The 16,861-nt window shown below is 48.8% G+C and overlaps 7 protein-coding genes across 7 annotated transcripts; 3 read left to right on the top strand and 4 right to left on the bottom strand.

Moving 5' to 3' along the window:
- The first annotated feature begins 241 nt into the window (after nucleotides 1–241).
- On the top strand, nucleotides 242–2,661 carry BDW43DRAFT_271499 (copper amine oxidase). The gene is made up of 3 exons (XM_032041438.1): nucleotides 242–583; nucleotides 637–2,128; nucleotides 2,188–2,661. Exons 1-3 carry the CDS (start codon nucleotides 272–274, stop codon nucleotides 2,385–2,387), a joined length of 2,004 nt encoding a protein of 667 aa, XP_031902124.1. The 5' UTR covers nucleotides 242–271; the 3' UTR covers nucleotides 2,388–2,661.
- A 240-nt stretch (nucleotides 2,662–2,901) lies between these two features.
- Nucleotides 2,902–3,381, top strand: BDW43DRAFT_271496 (uncharacterized protein). Its single transcript, XM_032041437.1, has one exon. It carries the CDS (start codon nucleotides 3,057–3,059, stop codon nucleotides 3,279–3,281), a length of 225 nt encoding a protein of 74 aa, XP_031902123.1. The 5' UTR covers nucleotides 2,902–3,056; the 3' UTR covers nucleotides 3,282–3,381.
- On the bottom strand, nucleotides 3,382–5,285 carry BDW43DRAFT_271494 (M28 family metallopeptidase). Its single transcript, XM_032041436.1, has 2 exons — nucleotides 5,084–5,285; nucleotides 3,382–4,970 (listed from the first exon to the last, which is right to left on the bottom strand). The coding sequence occupies exons 1-2, from the start codon at nucleotides 5,150–5,152 to the stop codon at nucleotides 3,543–3,545; spliced, it is 1,497 nt and encodes a 498-aa protein (XP_031902122.1). The 5' UTR covers nucleotides 5,153–5,285; the 3' UTR covers nucleotides 3,382–3,542.
- Nucleotides 5,286–6,653: 1,368 nt separating this feature from the next.
- BDW43DRAFT_299183 (major facilitator superfamily domain-containing protein) lies at nucleotides 6,654–8,875 on the bottom strand (the record flags this gene model as incomplete). The annotated part of the gene is made up of 10 exons (XM_032044686.1): nucleotides 6,654–6,725; nucleotides 6,794–6,984; nucleotides 7,063–7,366; nucleotides 7,443–7,606; nucleotides 7,667–7,839; nucleotides 7,896–7,994; nucleotides 8,044–8,117; nucleotides 8,174–8,373; nucleotides 8,427–8,520; nucleotides 8,573–8,875. The coding sequence occupies 10 exons, from the start codon at nucleotides 8,873–8,875 to the stop codon at nucleotides 6,654–6,656; spliced, it is 1,674 nt and encodes a 557-aa protein (XP_031902121.1).
- Nucleotides 8,876–9,699: 824 nt separating this feature from the next.
- On the bottom strand, nucleotides 9,700–12,450 carry BDW43DRAFT_271486 (putative poly(ADP)-ribose polymerase PARP). Its single transcript, XM_032041435.1, has 6 exons — nucleotides 12,159–12,450; nucleotides 11,973–12,086; nucleotides 11,568–11,876; nucleotides 10,660–11,505; nucleotides 10,488–10,570; nucleotides 9,700–10,437 (listed from the first exon to the last, which is right to left on the bottom strand). Exons 1-6 carry the CDS (start codon nucleotides 12,229–12,231, stop codon nucleotides 9,865–9,867), a joined length of 1,998 nt encoding a protein of 665 aa, XP_031902120.1. The 5' UTR covers nucleotides 12,232–12,450; the 3' UTR covers nucleotides 9,700–9,864.
- Nucleotides 12,451–13,646: 1,196 nt separating this feature from the next.
- Nucleotides 13,647–14,155, top strand: BDW43DRAFT_271484 (uncharacterized protein). The gene is made up of 2 exons (XM_032041434.1): nucleotides 13,647–13,939; nucleotides 14,009–14,155. Exons 1-2 carry the CDS (start codon nucleotides 13,679–13,681, stop codon nucleotides 14,015–14,017), a joined length of 270 nt encoding a protein of 89 aa, XP_031902119.1. The 5' UTR covers nucleotides 13,647–13,678; the 3' UTR covers nucleotides 14,018–14,155.
- Nucleotides 14,156–14,198: 43 nt separating this feature from the next.
- BDW43DRAFT_271483 (uncharacterized protein) lies at nucleotides 14,199–16,085 on the bottom strand. Its single transcript, XM_032041433.1, has 3 exons — nucleotides 15,048–16,085; nucleotides 14,788–14,994; nucleotides 14,199–14,734 (listed from the first exon to the last, which is right to left on the bottom strand). Exons 1-3 carry the CDS (start codon nucleotides 15,732–15,734, stop codon nucleotides 14,300–14,302), a joined length of 1,329 nt encoding a protein of 442 aa, XP_031902118.1. The 5' UTR covers nucleotides 15,735–16,085; the 3' UTR covers nucleotides 14,199–14,299.
- Nucleotides 16,086–16,861: the final 776 nt, after the last annotated feature.

Raw genomic sequence — 16,861 nt, 5'->3', positions numbered from 1 at the left:
TCAATATCAAACTAAGCCATTTACGGCAAGAGATACGCCGTGTCGGCTGCGGGCCAATCAAAGCCGGGAGAGATATAGATGTCATCCTAAAACGGCTTAAGCGTTGGAAGATTTCCGCCGTTTATCATTCCGAATAGAGAAAGATTAGGTGATCAAGACCCACTGGACGCTCTTCTGGGGTAACGGCTATATAATTGGCACTCCATCCTTTGTAGGTAAATAGTAGGCCTAATTGCTTTGGATTCTTTCATGCGGAAAGAGAACTGGAACAATGGCAGCATCAACCCCTCACCCGTTTGACCCCATCACTCCCGAGGAGATCCAGTTGGCCACTAAGATCCTCCAGGCTGCCTTCCCCGGGGTATCCCTCCGGTATAAGAAGATCGATGTTCAGGAACCAATTAAGAAGGAGGTGGTGCCTTTTATCGAGGCGGAGAGACTAGGACAACCACTTCCTACCCGGCCAACCCGGTTGTTACAGGTTCTCTTCCATCGGCTAGACAATGGGGCATTCTATAAGGCATTGCTGAATGCCGGAACACGCTCCATCATCTCGGCCAAGGAAATGCCGAAAGATATCCAGGTATGCTCAGCCATGGCTTCTAAAGATTATGGGCTTCAAGCTAACACCCCCAGGCCTCCGTCGATGCAGATGAGATGATCGAGATCGAGCAGCTATGTCTGAACCATCCTGCTGTCCAGGCGGAAGTGGCGAAACTTCAATTACCCGCGGGGGTCACGGTGTGCAACGACCCCTGGATCTATGGAACGGATGATCCGAAGGAGACTCGTCGCCTGTTCCAATGCTATATGTATATCGTAGCCACCGATCATCCGCAGAATAACCACTACTCCACACCTTGCAAATTCTCTCCAGTCTTTGATGGTCTCACCCGAGAGCTAGTTCGCATAGACTATCTTCCGGGTGGACATGATGCCCAGATCACAGAGACTCAACCTTGGAAGCCCGTCGAGACCATTCAATACGCACATGACCTCCTACAGGGGCCATTGCGCCCAGATCTAAAGCCGTACATTGTCCAGCAACCCCAGGGAGCATCATTCGACGTCCAGGGCAATGTAGTCTCCTGGCAGAAGTGGCGATTCCGAGTGGGTTTCAACAGCCGTGAGGGTCTAGTTATCTACAACCTGACATACGGCGGACGCAATGTGTTCTACCGACTGTCGGTTTCGGAGATGACCGTTCCGTACGGCGACCCCCGCGCACCCTACCACCGCAAGCAAGCATTTGACGTGGGAGACGTGGGCTTTGGTATCACCGCGAACCAACTATCCCTGGGATGCGACTGTCTCGGCCACATCAAGTACTTTGACGGCTACCGCTCCGACTCCAAAGGCAACCCTGTTCACCTGCCCAACGTTATCTGTCTGCACGAGCAAGACAACGGGCTTCAACACAAACACACCAACTATCGCTCGGGGGCCGCGACCGTCGTCCGCAACCGCCAGCTGGTGGTGCAAATGATCTGCACAGTGGCTAACTATGAATACATCTTTGCGTTCATTTTCGACCAAGCGGCCAACATCGAGCTGGAGGTTCGCGCCACCGGGATCCTCTCCACCGTCCCCTTTGACAACCATGAATTCGGCAAAACCGTCCCTTGGGGCACGAACGTGGGCCCCGGTGTGATGGCCCCCTATCACCAACACATGTTTTCGTTCCGAATGGACCCTGCGATAGACGGATTCCAAAATACCGTTTACTACGAAGACAGCGTCGCAATGCCCGAGGACGAAAACAACCCGTACAACGTGGGATACACAACGGAGCAAACGGTCCTCCGCACGAGTGGAACCGCCAGTACCAGCGTCGATCGCCACCGTGTGTTCAAAATCCGCAACGACTCCCAGATCAACCCCATCACCTACAAGCCCATCGCATATAAACTGCAAACGGCACCCAGTCAGATGCTCCTCGCCAGCCCGAGGTCGTACGGCGCCAAGCGTGCGGGCTTCGCCACCCAGCCCATCTGGGTGACGAAATACAAGGATGACGAGCTGTACGCCGGGGGCGAGTTCACCAACCAGAGTAAGGAAAGTCAAGGTGTGGAAAAATGGGTGCAGCGCAACGACCCCGTAGAAAACGAAGATGTCGTTCTCTGGCACAGTACGTATTCTCGCAATGCACTTCTTTCCGCAGATCATAACTAACCCCCTCCCCTCTAGCATTCGGCCTGACCCACAACCCCCGCATCGAAGACTTCCCCGTCATGCCGATGGAACGCATTAGCGTCATGCTGAAGCCCGATGGTTTCTTCACCAAGAACCCAGCCCTCGACGTCCCTCAATCCTCTCAGTCATTCAACAAGTCGACGTTGCACCCAGAACCAGTGGCGTGCTGTGGCCCCGCCAAGGGCAAGCTGTAGTTAAACATTCGTCCTGGATTAATAATACCGATATCAAAAAGGATATAGTTCAATGACTCCTGAGATCAACACGTCACACACTTTTGCTTATGTCCAAACTACTGAGTAACGCGGGAATATTCGTAACTAGACGCCGGAAATAGGTTCCATACGAACGACAAGATCAGTATTTCTAGTAGTAGTCACTACCTACCGAGCCGAGTATCATCACATATAACAATTTAAAAGCGTGGGAAGAACCCTAACAAAACAGGAAATAGCAAACATATAAAAAAAAAAAAAAAAAAAAAAAAAAAAAAAAAAAAAAAAAAAAAAAAAAAAAAAAAAAAAAAAAAGGAAAAAAAGAAGAAAACAAAAAAAGAAAAAACAGAGAGAGAGACTAAACCCACTAATCAGGTATTTCCTACGTAGTAACGAGCACCTAGTAATAAAAACGAAAGAAACCGACACCTTGCCTCGGGGACCCAACACAAAAAAATCCAAACGGCGATGTAAACCCCGTACCGTACGCACGGCCCCACTCACCGTACCCTATAAATGCTCCTGATTAAATGATTCGATTCCTCCCCATATCTTTTTTCTCTATCTATCTCTACATACATACATACATCCATCCATCCGACTCTCTCTCACACCCTATCCCCGATTCCCTACTACTTGACCGTAAAAATGTGTATGAAGGCCACTTGCTCTACCTGCCGTATGCTCTCTCCCATCTACTACTGTTTCAGACAAGATGAGACCATACTGACAGCCCTAGACAAAACCTCGTGGTGGGGTTGCGGGGCACATATCCCATCCGTTATGGACGCCGTGCCGGAGAGTGAGCGCTGCACTTGTGCGCCTAAGGTGGAGCGGGATGGGAAGGAGTATCCGCCCAAGGCTGAACGGTGACTAGCCGGTTGTATTGTTTTGTGATGGAGTTTGGGAGTGGGTGGGATGGGAGTCTTCACTATGGTACGGTTGGGCCGGGGGGCGGAAGGGGGTTAGTTTAATTGATGAGTTTGGGTGATGTGGACTTTGCAAGGGATTTTTGATATACGATACGCGCTTGTGGATGTTTTCAGTTTAAAAGAAAGAATATATTATATGTTCTTCTTTTTATTCATTTATAGTACACTATCGTCAGTGTGGGACTGGTTATCTAAGTACTAATCATGCCTCGACGCGGGAATGCCAGCAGCCGGAGTTGGAAACGTGGGCGTGGGTCCTGGGGGCCCTTTTCCCGAAGGGCTTCATGATGGAGCGGGCGCGGCGGTGGAGGGAGGCGGTTGCGTTGCGCTTGGGGATCGAGCTGAGGTCGTTGGCGTAGGTGGCGACGGCGAAGGCCGTGGCTTGGGAGTTGATGAGGAAGGCTTCGTGGTTCAGGTTGGTCATGTTGTCTCCTGCGGCGTGATAGTTGGCGTCGTAGGCGAGACCGGCCTGGCCGCCGAAGTGGCCGGCGTTTTGCTCAGACATGATGCCCTCTGCTCCTGTGAAGACTCCGCCGGCGGGGATGCCGTTCAGGATAAAGGCCTCGTAGTCGGAACGTCCGTCGAATTCGGTGGGGATGTGATGCAGACCCTTAGAGTCGTAGTAGTCCTCGAACAATTTCTCGATTTGAGCTGACCCGGCCGGTCCGGACTTGTTGAAGGCCGATCCGTCACCGTCGTAGAGCATGATGGCGTAGTTGGGCGAGGCGATCATATCAAAGTTCAGGTACAGACGGATCTTGTTGAGCTCGGTGCCATTCAGGTGGGAGACGTAGTAATCGCTGCCCAGCAGACCGAACTCCTCAGCCGTCCAGAACAGGAAGCGCACGGCGTGCTTGACTGAATACTGCGTCAGGGCCTTGGCGACGACCAGATTGCTGATGATGCCCGAGCCATCGTCGTTGATTCCAGGGCCCGCCTCGACCGAGTCAGTGTGGCCACCCAGCGCGACCACATTGTTCGGATCGCCTCCCTTCGTCTGCGCGATCACGTTGTAGGTCGTGCGGTTCTCCTGCTGGCTGTCGACCCACAAGTCCACCGATACAGCTCCCGCCTCAGCAAGGCTGATCAGCTTCTGGCCATCGGCCAAGCTGATCCCCACAATGGCTGAGTACTCGCCCTTGTCGCTGTGCGCTGCGCCCAGGGTACCCGCCATGGAGCCGGCGACATTGTTGTAGACGATGGAAGCCGCGGCTTTGGCTTTGGCGGCGTTCACGGACTTGTCGCCGAATGGACATTCGCCACGCTTGATCAGGGCGATCTTTCCCGCGACATCGGATGGGTAATCGGACGCACTGCATCCCAGATTCTTGATGACGGCGATCTCGGCGCTCACGTCGACGCTGGGACTGTAGGTCATGGTCTTGGCCTCGATGGATTCATCGTTCAGGCTGAGCGTCTGTTCGGCATTACTCCAGAGGTGAACCTGAGGCTGCTTATAGACATCGTAGTAGCCGGTCTCCTTCAACTCCTCGTAGAGATAGTTTACTGTGTCTTCATGGGCCGCGCCACCGAAGACGCGATTGCGCTCGGGGTAAGCATACGCGAAGTCTTCGAGTTGCTGCGCTCCTTCGAGAAGATCTTCCAATTGGATCTGTTCAGGGAACTCTTCCTATACAGCGACAATGTCAGAGCACAATCTCCGGGAAACAATAACCACAAAGCGCAAAAAAATAAAAAAAAAAACGAAAAAGAAAAAGAAAAAGGGCCAGAGAGAAAACGAACCGGAGAAACAAGCGGTTTCTTCCCAGCCAGAGCCAGCGAAACAAACGAAGCAAGCAACAGCGACCTCATGATGAGCCCTAAAAATAAGGACGAGCCACTAAAGTTAAGGTTAAAGAATAATTGGACTCTGCATAAAAGAAAATCAATCCCCAGGGTCCCCAGTCGCTTTATATATTTTGGCTCATCCCAGCGCCAGGCAGTCGCGATGGTTCTTCCCTTTTCTTATTTCCCCCTCTTTTTGCGTCTTCCCCCACATCAATGCACAGCCAGGCAGAACACTCAACGCCATCCGGCGAGAAAAGTACGCATTGACTCGCCATGCCGCCTGGAGTTGCATCGTGAGGGGGTTCCGTCATCAGGCCAAGACGGTGGCTACGCTTGGCAGAGATAAGAGTTGGACGGGGAACAAAGGCCACAAGAGCCAAGTACAGCCAAGTTGAGGGGACGCCGACGGTCCACGGCGGATGGTAGGACTTGGCTTGTCCTCGGGTTACACTGGCCAAGACGGGGTCGATCGCGATTCTTTGGTTGTGCCGGTGAGAGGGGGAATTCTTGTCAGTTGTTGATACGAGGGGTTTCGCCAAGTGGCCAGCGCTGATTCCCCATGGCTTGGCTTTCTTGGAGTCACTCGAAATCTCGAATTAATGTGGGGGCTTATTTATCTGCACGATCCTTGCTCTTTTAGGCACACCTAGACTTGTTGTCGGTATGTGTTAACCAGTCATCGTTGTGAATTATGAAGTGGCCCTGGCTTTTGAGTTAGGGTTGGTTGGGGTGCAGGTGGTTGGAGTAACATACTAGCTAGTAGGACACGACCCAAGGGCTGACCGTGGCCTCGTTTTCTTCATTTATGTTAATGTATTACATATGATCAATTGATATGATTGGATAAGGAGATAATACAGGAGAATAATCGAATATTCTATGTTGATAAGATGTGGGGTTACTACTCCATTGGCTGGCGTTTACGCATGAATATATGCAGCAGCCCCTAGAATCCATCCCTAGCACGCCTTTTCCTCAGAGTCATTTCTGCCACTAGGAATATCCCCGTCGCTAATATAGTAGCAAAGCTCTACGAGTATACGTGCGATACACACAACATAGATTCACTTTCAGCATGTTCCATGCCCAAGGATGTATAAGCCCCAGCCCCTCCCATTCCGAGCAAGAAAAGGAAATTAGGATATATGCATGAACTCAATCAAGGATCTTCAGGTCCCAATGTCAGGGGTCCTTGAGGCTCGTGCTGATCATTTGAAGAAGCTAGCTTGCCAAGAGCAAATTAATCTATGACCTGAGTGATCCTTCGGCAACATTACCCAGTAGTAAAGCAGCAAAGCTTCCCGATATATATACCTCACACTCATTAAACATCAAATGAAACTATATTCAGCCTGCTACAGGCAAGTATAGTCTGCTGCTGACCGTTACATCGGGTACAGTAGCGTGTAGGGGTAGTGAGCACGGTCTGACGAATCGTTACTCGCTAAATAACATCCTATCCAGAGTATTTATTAAACATAGGTAAAGTTTCCATGCCATGGAGGGATCGATCAACATGACCCCGTCAATGCGCAAACCGAAAATCCAACCTCTTACTCCCCGTATCAGTCGTATTATTCAAATAATCCTGTCGCTCCTACAACCCCCCCATATCAGCGAGCCAACACTTACCACATAGCCAATACAAAAAGAACAGTAACTCACCTCCTCAGTCATACCATTCCACACCTTATCCCGGTGCCGGTTCCTCAGAACATAGTATGCCTTCGTTGCCAGGAACAGAACAATTCCTAGGATATTCAAGGCAAACAGTACCGTGTTTCCCCGTCGGTACTTGGGCTTATCATCCTCTCGGTAGACATTATTTCCAATGATATTTCCCAGCTGCACGCACACTATTTCACCAGATCAGTCGGCCCTCACATCCCGTGCTAACGTGAGATATTAATATTGAAGAAAGAGGGATGGCTCACTGTTATAAATCGCCGCCGAAACAGTCCTCGTCCCCACGTTATTTGAATTTCTCGATGCCCAGCCGACTACAATCGCATGGCAGTACGGGTACGAAAGTAATATCGTGACGATGGAATACGTGCCCCACGCGTTCTCCATCGTTCCGGGCCAGAAACGCAAAGCCGCGAGGCAGGGTAGCGTCCAGACGCATTGTAGCATGGAGGTTAGGGATCGTTCGTTGAGGTAGCCGCTGAGTCGGGTAAGGGCTAGAAGCAGGATAATGTGACCCACGCTGTTTGGGATTGTGAGGAGGTTTGTTACGAACTGTGTTATTTTGTTAGATTTATGACTGTCTTGCTGGATATGTTAGGAGAGAATGAGGAGCGGAAGGTAGACGTACGGTGTTAAACCCGAGGCCCTTTAGGGTTAGGGTGATGTACGACCTTACGGGGACCATGGGCGTGTAGACGACCAGGCCGAGAAGGTAGATGGGCCAGAGGTCGTAGTCGCAGAGGGCGTTCCAGAGGCGTCGGGGGGTGATTGCTTGGCGGTTGTGCATGTCTCCTGTTTTGGTCTTGTGAGTTGTGACGTCTGGGTCCCAGCAATATGTATGGCTTTATATACCTTTTGAGGGATCATCTCGTAGGACACGATTGACGACAATGCGAACTTCGCGGTCTGTGAACCATCCCTTTGGACGGAACCACTTCTTCGTCTCGACAGCTGAAGCGGGCATTCGGAAGAAGGACGCCAGTCCGATTACGAGGGTTATCAGCCCTTCAATCAGGAAGAGCCATCTACGGTACCGAATTAGTAGGTCTGATTGCGCCAGCGATGGGTGTACACTTCTCACCTCCACCCGGCCCATCCAAGCACGCCACGCATGTGGAGAATACCAAATGCCATGAATGATGTAACGATCGTTGTCACGGATAGGGCAGTCCAGAATATACTAATACCGATCGTTAGAGAAGCCATTATTCCGCAGAACTAGGTCATACCTTAGTCGAGTGGGAAGCTCCTTGCTTGTATAAAAGTAAGACAACCAGAGCACGATATCCGGAATAAAGCCTCCCTATTGTTATGTGAGCTCGAATATGTAAAAAGTCCCCCCCCCCCAAAAGGTCTTACCTCCAAGATCCCCAAAAGTGCCCGCGTCGCATAGAACGAAGATCTGCCCATAAGGCCAGCCTGACAGGTAGCTACAATAGACCACAGGGAGATCTGCAGCGGGATCCACCTATCCGGTCCAATCTTCTTGGATATCAACTGAGACGGCAGCTCAGCTAACAGGAAGGAGACATAGAAAATAATATTTCCGGTATTATAATCTTCGCGATCAGCTAACACTTCTCAGACTCAACCCTACCAAACAGAGACATACCATTAGAAGAAAGGTTCAAATCATCCAACAAATTATCAGATACAGCCTGAACAAGGTTGCCCCGGTCGACCTGAAGCCCGAAGAACATCACACACTACATGAAATATCAGCCATTATTCCCCAAGTAAGAAAGAAGAGTATCATACGGCCCACAAACAAACCCTCCAATCTAACTTCCGCACCAACGCCCTCTCCTCCTCCACCGTCCAAGTCAATGTCGGATCAAACACATGCCGACACTCATACTGTGCCTTCTCATAGAGCAAAGCATACCGCCCCGCGACCTCCGCGTCTGCGAACGGATTATTCGCCTGGGAATTTAATCCCTCTTCATGCGGCTGTATTTCCACCCGGTAATTACCCTTGGGATCTACAGCCGGTTCGGTGTAGTAGCGGCCGGCGTTCTGGCTGTCCACCAGTTTCTGAGTGACATTTTTGTCGGTAGACATTTTGGTATAGGGCTAAGGAAGGCAAGCTTAGACAAGCATTCTTGTCGTTCTAGGCGGAGGAGCTCGTCCATTGTTATATGCGGAGAAGTGTACTAGGAGACTAGGTATGGGTGGTTTGGCACGCCATATGCGGGTGTTGTTGCGTGTAGATAAGATGTGCTGGTGATGGTTGTTGTTCTGAGATGAGTTTAGCTTTAGCCAAGAGGCTTATGCAGGTCTTTATGGGGTGGGTATAGATAGTACTCGTTACTACTCTTTGTATAACATGGTGGAGGGATTGGGGGTGTATTTTTATTCGCTGGTGGCTAGTACTTTGGTTGGTTATATTAGACCTATTGGGATTACGGGATAAACTGTACCCTTTAAGAGATTGGTTTGCTAGAATGAAACTTATTATCCAATTTATAAAATAATAAAATAATATGAGGAGAAAACGAGGGGCAAAAGACTTGATCAAGTGCCGAAATGGCATCATCGTTGATCGACTTGGCGTTGGACTTGCGTGACCCTGCCGCAAGTTGTCGACATAGAAGTAAATCCCGTAGAGAAAATCATTCATGCATTTGTCTCTCGTGAGATCAACAAACTATTGTACACAGAATTAAAACGTGCAGAGTGAAAAGGTTAGCACCCGGACAATGTAAAGAAAAGCTTCAGCAGAATAACCAGAGAGCCAAACGCCGCCCGCCGTGGCTGGTTCGATGTCATCATCAAATTGAAAGTTATCGCTTCCAGATTCCCGCTTAACAACATGATAAACAAAAAAAAAAAAAAAAAAAAAAAAAAAAAAAAAAACGACGGGAGAAACGTCAGAGAAGGTTCCTGCTGTAGATGCGCTTCTGGCCCTCCGAAAGTCCAGATCTTAAGCCATACGTCTTATTAGGGCCACTAGCGTGGTTCAGGGGTCTGTTCGATATGATCTGGAGAGTAGAGGGGCACCTTCACAGAGTACTCGCACTTTCCAGAGAAAGAATGGAAAGTCCTACAAATCATCGCATGTGGACCTGGAACAGGTACTTCTGGCGGATTTGAGCAACATCGTACACGATGTACTCATTGTACATCAGCGAGTGTTGGCTGAGGGCATTCTTGGATGAAGCAGAGACATCGGGCATAGTTACCCCCTGCAGCTCTGGATTGACACATCCGGCATCCTTCCAAGCGGCTGGGACAGTACTACCCCGACCGAGGGTAGCAATCTTGCCCTCCTTTTTGGCAACTTCATCGGCGTTGTAATTACTGTAGTCCAGCGTTAACATAGGGTTACCCAGTTCCACATCACAAAGGAGAAGCAGCCCCATGCCCCCGCTGTTGTATGAACAGCAGTAGTTGGCGGATTTACTAGACATGTCTGCAAAGTAGACACCCTTTCCAAACATGTATCCGCTCACAGGCGCTTCAGGCGGTGCGATTCGAAGACCCTGGCTTAAAATACCACCGAAGTTTGTACTGCGAGATCCATGCCATAACAGACGCCGGTCGCTGTTGTTGAGCTTCCCGTATTTGGATGAGTTGAATCGATCATTTTCGCCATCACGCTCAATGCGGAAGATATTGATGACCTATGTCCAGTCAGTATCGTAACCTCGCAGAGAGTTTCAGTCAAGCCTACATTGTAGCGCAGATTATGGGTTGAGGCACGCGACTGGTTGAGATAATTTTCGAGCTCCGTGAATTCGGTAGAACTGCGTTCCACTGTTGAGTGTTAGCCGCTTGCGACATAGGTAGGGACATGCCAAAGATGAGATATATGAATAGAAGGACAGGGAACGAGGAGAACGTACATGGAGTCATTTCCTGCATCTTTAGGCTTTGGAACTGACGGTCCAACTGGTGGACTGTATCGGCATCCTTTGAATCCTTCATGATACCATTTGCGACTTCCATGTCTGTCAGTGCCTCGAGAAGCTCGGTCTCCTTCTTGATGTGTTGGTCAGAGCTCAACACTGGAGGTCGATTACGGCCGAACACGTGAGGGATTAGGGTGAAATATTGGTTGCTAAGATCCTCTGCAGCTGCATTGAAGGTCGTATTATACTGAGAAGTGGCCAGAGTAGGGTCTGCAATGAGTTCGGATAGTTCCTTCAATTTCAGGAAGCCTTGTCGAAGAGTTCGTTTGCTCAACTTCCCCAGTGGCAACTTCTTTGCATCGTAATCCATGGATGCCATCGCAGACATGAAATGGCTTTGATTAAATATAAATGCCATGAGATCCTGGACAGGTGCAGACAGTTGGCTCTCCACTTTGGGCGGCTCATCCTGGATCTTCTTTGCGGTGCCCTCGTCCTCGTCCTCGTTTTCTTCATCAGAGTCCTCCTCGTAGTTGCGCTCGATGAAAGTGTATTTGCCCTTCTTGGGGGCGTCGAGTCTATTGTCCCATGATAGTCCGGACTTGTCTTTGAATTTCTTCTCAAACTCGTACTGGGCTGAATCAAGGGCGCCGGTTCCCAAGAGCCCAGTTTGACCGCTCTCACCCACTCGGCCCCAGCGAGTCCAAGTTTTGAAGTTACTACCACTCCTATCAACCAATAGTTGGATGCGGTAGAATTTGTTACTATTCTTAGCAGAAACAGTCTGGTTGAGAGTGGCATCCCAGATCAGTCCTGCCGGGTCAATGTAAACTGCGTAACCTACCATGGAACCCGTTAGTGTCCTGGTAAAAGCAGAATAAATTAAGCATTTGATCAGTTACCTGATAGATAACATCCCTCGTCGACAGGAATATTCAACGTCTTGATGCCGTTGCCCATTGTCTGTGCATCTTTAGGCTTTTTGTTCGAAGTGTCTTCATTGATGTGCAGCGCCTCTTCCAGAGTGCGTTTCTTTTTCTCTTTCTTGTCAACGGGCTCTTCCTCGTCTTGCTTTCCATTCGTATTCGCATCTTTCTTATCTGGGCTTAGCAAGTACGTCTTCACGGGGAGTTGTTTCTTCGCTTCAATCGACTCCACAAGCCAATCAATGGAGACAATGTTACAAGTGTATACATTGCAAGCTTGCTTGTCTACGTAGGTTTTGATGAGCTGAGGGTTCAAAAATATTGATTTGAAAGGTGGGTGCAATCGGTCGCAAGTCTAAAATGGATAGCGCAGAGACTCACATTTAGAATTATTGTTATCCACTTCTCTCTGGGTAGTAACCAGGTGTGTGCAATCACTTGTCACGGAACTACTGAATTTAGCTCCTTGTCCTTCCACAAGTGCTTTCACATCCGCTGCAGTTCTCAAATGTCGACAATTAGCTCTCCAATTCTCCCAACACATCAAGGGTGAAAAGTGAGGCTTGCCTTGCTTGTAGCCAGGAAGGGTCCCGGCAAGGACGACAACAACGTCTTTGAGTAGATTCTTCTTCGCCGGCATGGCTTTGACAAACCCTGGAGATGAATTTTGTGGAGAGAGGACGAAGGCAGAAGCGATGGAACGTGGTGTAGTGCAGTGTAGTGTAGTTCAATGTTGGCGTAAAAGCGATGAAATAATGGGAGTAGATGAGGAAACTGAGGAATTGAAAGGGAGCAGAGATAGTCGGGGCAGAAGAGAAGAATGACAGAGAGATGGAGAACAGGAGAAGCTGGTCTAATTGGAAGTTGGTCAAGTTAAGAAGAAGTTATACGAAGAGTCAACAAAGCCGATACTTATCCAATCGTAAAAGGGTCCGCCGACACCCTGGTGGCCTGAGCCAACAGGCCACCAATGGCCGCTGCTGCCTTGTGGTTGGCGGATCTAAAAGGTCATTGGCTGCGGGGTCTCCAGGCGACTCAGGCACCAGCCCCACCCAATGTTCCGACTGCCTGGGACTTTGCCAAATCGATCAGACTCTACCTAAGGTTGCTTATCGAGAGATCCATGAAGACCTAGCCGTAGCGATTATTGCCTAATGCAATTCTCAACTGCTCAACTATGCTATATGCTCAGGGTATTGTCCCTATCACTTACGCCATTAAGTGTAGTGCGCCACAACCGAGGAGCTGAAGTACATATATTCATTAAAACCTGTGGGGAAACAATTACAAGCCACAAGCCCATAACTAACATTCTCCCACAAGGGTATTGTGACAGAAAGGCGGTGCGGGATGGGATACAATTGGAAAGGGGAAGGGGAAGGCTCGGTGAACGTCTACAACAACCTGTCAGTTAGCAGTCATTAGTTCTAATCGGCCTTTATTAATTTTTTATCGAACTCATCCCTTCAATTCTAGTCATTCTCAGTACTAGTAATAGCCTCATAAAGCAAAACAGATAGAGTAGAGTACTACAGGAATTACTAGTAAATTCATCAGGAATTGTATGAAGTACACGTCAGAACAGAGACAGGCCAACGCCAGGTTTCATTGTTAGCATGAATACTATAATTTTTAAGTCTATTATAAGAAATCTATCCGACATCCACCTCTTCTTAGTGATACACCTCGACAGAAAGCAATTGGGTGAGAGCACACCTCACCTAACGGATAAAATGTCTGTCACGTTTGCTCGTTCCAAAATATCCCAAACCCCAAGAAGATAGCCAACCGCTGTCGGAAAAGCACTGTGGAGCAGAGTAGGGATCGGAAGTTGCAGTGCACGATACTTCCGATCGACAAACACGTCAAACAAGAACAAAGGTCAGCAACAATGTTTGCATCGTCAAGACCTCCACTTTATTGGCTCGCATGGCGTGCGGGGAGACCAATCAGATCCCTCGGTGGGCTGAGACTGGATCGATGATTTGGTTTTGTTCAGCTGAGGAATGACTGTAAATACTAGACGAGAGATCGGCCTTTGATATGGTAGATATCTTTTTACTCACGGTACATTTTCGAAACATATTATGCACTTGCGATTTCTCCCTAGTTTGGCAGACTCTTTTAGCCGATTAATCATGCTCTTCCTCGACACGGGTCTCCTGCCTTATAGCCCAATTGAGTCATTGTTAAACCCTTTGTTGTCTATATGGAATTGGCTGTCCCTTAAAAATACCTCCACGAGCTTGCACGATGAAGCGGCAGGGTATGCAATCGACGAAGCAGCGTCAAAAGAACCTATTACGGGACTGAGCTGTCATCATATCGATATGGAATCCTCAAGCACTGTACAGTTTCCAGGCCTGTCGTGATTTTATTATTGCAGTAGAGTTGGGCTAACCTTCCATTCTGCCTAGACGCTTTAGAGTTATAATCTGAGCTACCCTTGGGAGATGCCTCAATCTGATATTCTCTATTTCATGGAAGCCAATGATATATTGGTATTAACAGGCAGTTGGGAGACGAATTGAAAAGATAAACGCGCTTTCTCCAATACTCTTTATTATTTCATATAACTTTGGACTCTTTCAAAATAATATAGCTATAACTATATTCACCATTATATATGGTTCGCAGCTCGATAATCGCTTTTGTTAAACACAAATCTATGTTGTATAAGCAGATAGCCTCGATAGTCAAAAATGGCCTTATGTGGACGCCTGAGTCACACCAGGTAATGCTTCCCCTAAAAGCTCCCTAGCATCCGCACACATCTTTCCGATGTCCACATTCGCAATTATGCCGTTACGGCGGTTGATTTCTGCTTCAATCTTGGTGAAATCCTTCCCCACTCCCTCGGCTCGCCATTCATAACAATCCCCAATAAACCGGCTGCTTTGAACCAGCCACTGGGACCGTTCGCGTCGACTAATATCAAAAACGGCGAGGACAGCTTCTAGGTCCTTGTGCGTTTGTACCCGTTCATCCTCTAGCAACGCAGCCAGTATGGCGTTGTCTTCGATGCAGAAGCCAGCTCCAGCACCATGGTGGGGTGATGTCGCATGCGCAGCATCGCCGGATATTCCAACTCGGCCTTTGTAGAAGGTAGGAATCGGGTTTTCTCCAAGGTCAAAGATACCCCACTAGGTTTGGTTAATCTATGGATAATGGATATCCAAGAGTCAAAGAGACATACCACGCTGAGTTCTGCGTTTGCCAATTTCAGTAAATTTGTTACATTTGGCCCATACCCGGCAAAGTCGCGGAGGGCCTCATCTCGTGTTCCTCTTTTCGTCAATCTGGGATAGTCCACCCAGTCATCCGGAGAAGTGTGAAAGGCGACAATATTGAGAGTTTTCCCTTGGTTCACGGGGAAGGTCAGCATATGACCACCGGGGCCCATCTGTTCACTCCCTTAGTACATGTCACGAACGAGGTAAAACAAGGTTGTCTTACATGCATACACGAATTAGAAGCCAATTCATCACCCACCGCCTCGATCGCCTGGTCTATCGGGACCAGCCCGCGATACGCATACTTGTGGGTATACGACGGCTTCGCCGAAGGGTGATCCCGCCCAACAATCACCTGTCGCACCTGGGATTTGATACCATCGCAACCAAGAATCACATCAGCTTCATCTTGCGACCCATCGGCGAATGCCATAACAAGCTTTCCGTCCGTTTCACGCTCGAAAATATCCTCCAGTCGCTTTTTAAAATGGGCAATATCACTCGGAACCAATTTGACCAACTCGTTGAGGAAATGCGCACGGTGGGACCCCCTTTGGCCTAGACTGTTGGAAATAGTGAACGCGATTTCCTGACGGCCGGCATTTTGCGCTGTGGTGGACGTCCCCGTGTTATACCCGTCGAGATAATCGAACCAGACCTTTTCCTTTGAAGGCCACAAGTTCCGCGTACACACCGTCTCGAACGCTTTGTAGATGCCCTCATGGCAGACTTTCATCGCCTGAACGGCATTCGGACCGAAAGAAACGCCCGCTCCCACTTCACCGAAGGCTTCGGCTTGTTCGTAGATCGTGACAGGGATATTCCGGTGGTAGAGGGCGATGGCGAGAGTGAGACCAGCAATGCCACCGCCGATGACGGCGACATGGAAGTTCTTTCGTTGCGGGGCCATTGTGTAGGTACGTGCAGCAGAGATTCAAATGCAGAATTTTTCGAATCAAGGACTTAGGGTTATGATAAGCCAAGGTTCCGTGATAGGGCGAGACTCCCTCTATTTCTACCTGTATTGCCTACAGCGCATCGCCTCTTAAATAGGTATATTGCCCATGTCGGAACTGGGCAACGTACATCGGCTCTGGGGTAGGCCCCATCGGACGGTGAAGAGACCCACATATCGTCCACCGTGGGGCATCGGACTTGGCAACTGGGGTGCGGATCATGGGCAATGGAACAGCCGAAGTATATGCTGTGCTGTTGACATTTGTTTAATGGAAATACTATGATGGGTGCTGGTATCTCGAGGTAGCTATAAGCTCAACATTGAGTTATAGATGGTTTGTTCATCTCCCGAGTCGAGACGCAAGGTTCCGCGGCGGGATGATCTCACCGCAAGTGCGTATATAGATAGGATAAGAAAATCGTTGAACTCCTCTACTTCATATACGTTGCCAGTATTTGTTTAGAGCGGGATTTATTGTTTCTAGTTTTTGACTCATTTCTTTACTCACGAAGACTTTAGCACATACTATCTTCCTCGTCGTGTACTGGCCACGTCGAGAGTTCGAGCTGAGTTCATAGCTGAATAATCGCACATCTTCATTTTATAAGAACTCGACCTACAGCATAGCATCAAGATACGCTTGTCTCCATTCCTGCAAATAAGACAAGGATATTCAGGTATCTGCCAAGGACTACGGTAAGAATTACCATACTAAATATTGTCGCCTACAAAAATGAATTCGTTCTCAAATGAAGTGATACTAGATGCTAATAGGAAATCGACAGCGATGAGCGTCTCCCAGGGAGCTCAATGTTGATCATAAGATCCGGGACATCCATAGTAATCTAGAATACACCCATGGCGGCGGCGTAAGGTGTATCATATCCAGGTTCACATAGATCTCCAAGTCATAGCCTCTCGATTCGTCTTCAGGTGGTTTGTTCGGCACAATTGCTACGAGGCACAAGTATATGAATCTACATCATCGCGAAGTCCCTTGTATTAGAGAATGGTTCGCAGGAAAATTCACTTCCCGGAGAGGTTTATACTTACAAATCCCGTGAGTTTCACGATGATGC

The sequence above is a fragment of the Aspergillus alliaceus genome (genome assembly GCF_009176365.1).
Source record: "Aspergillus alliaceus strain CBS 536.65 unplaced genomic scaffold BDW43scaffold_13, whole genome shotgun sequence".
In the NCBI taxonomy this organism is placed as follows: domain Eukaryota; kingdom Fungi; phylum Ascomycota; class Eurotiomycetes; order Eurotiales; family Aspergillaceae; genus Aspergillus; species Aspergillus alliaceus.
The sequence above is the reverse complement of the archived record's forward strand: the minus strand, read 5'-3'. Positions and strand labels throughout refer to the sequence as shown.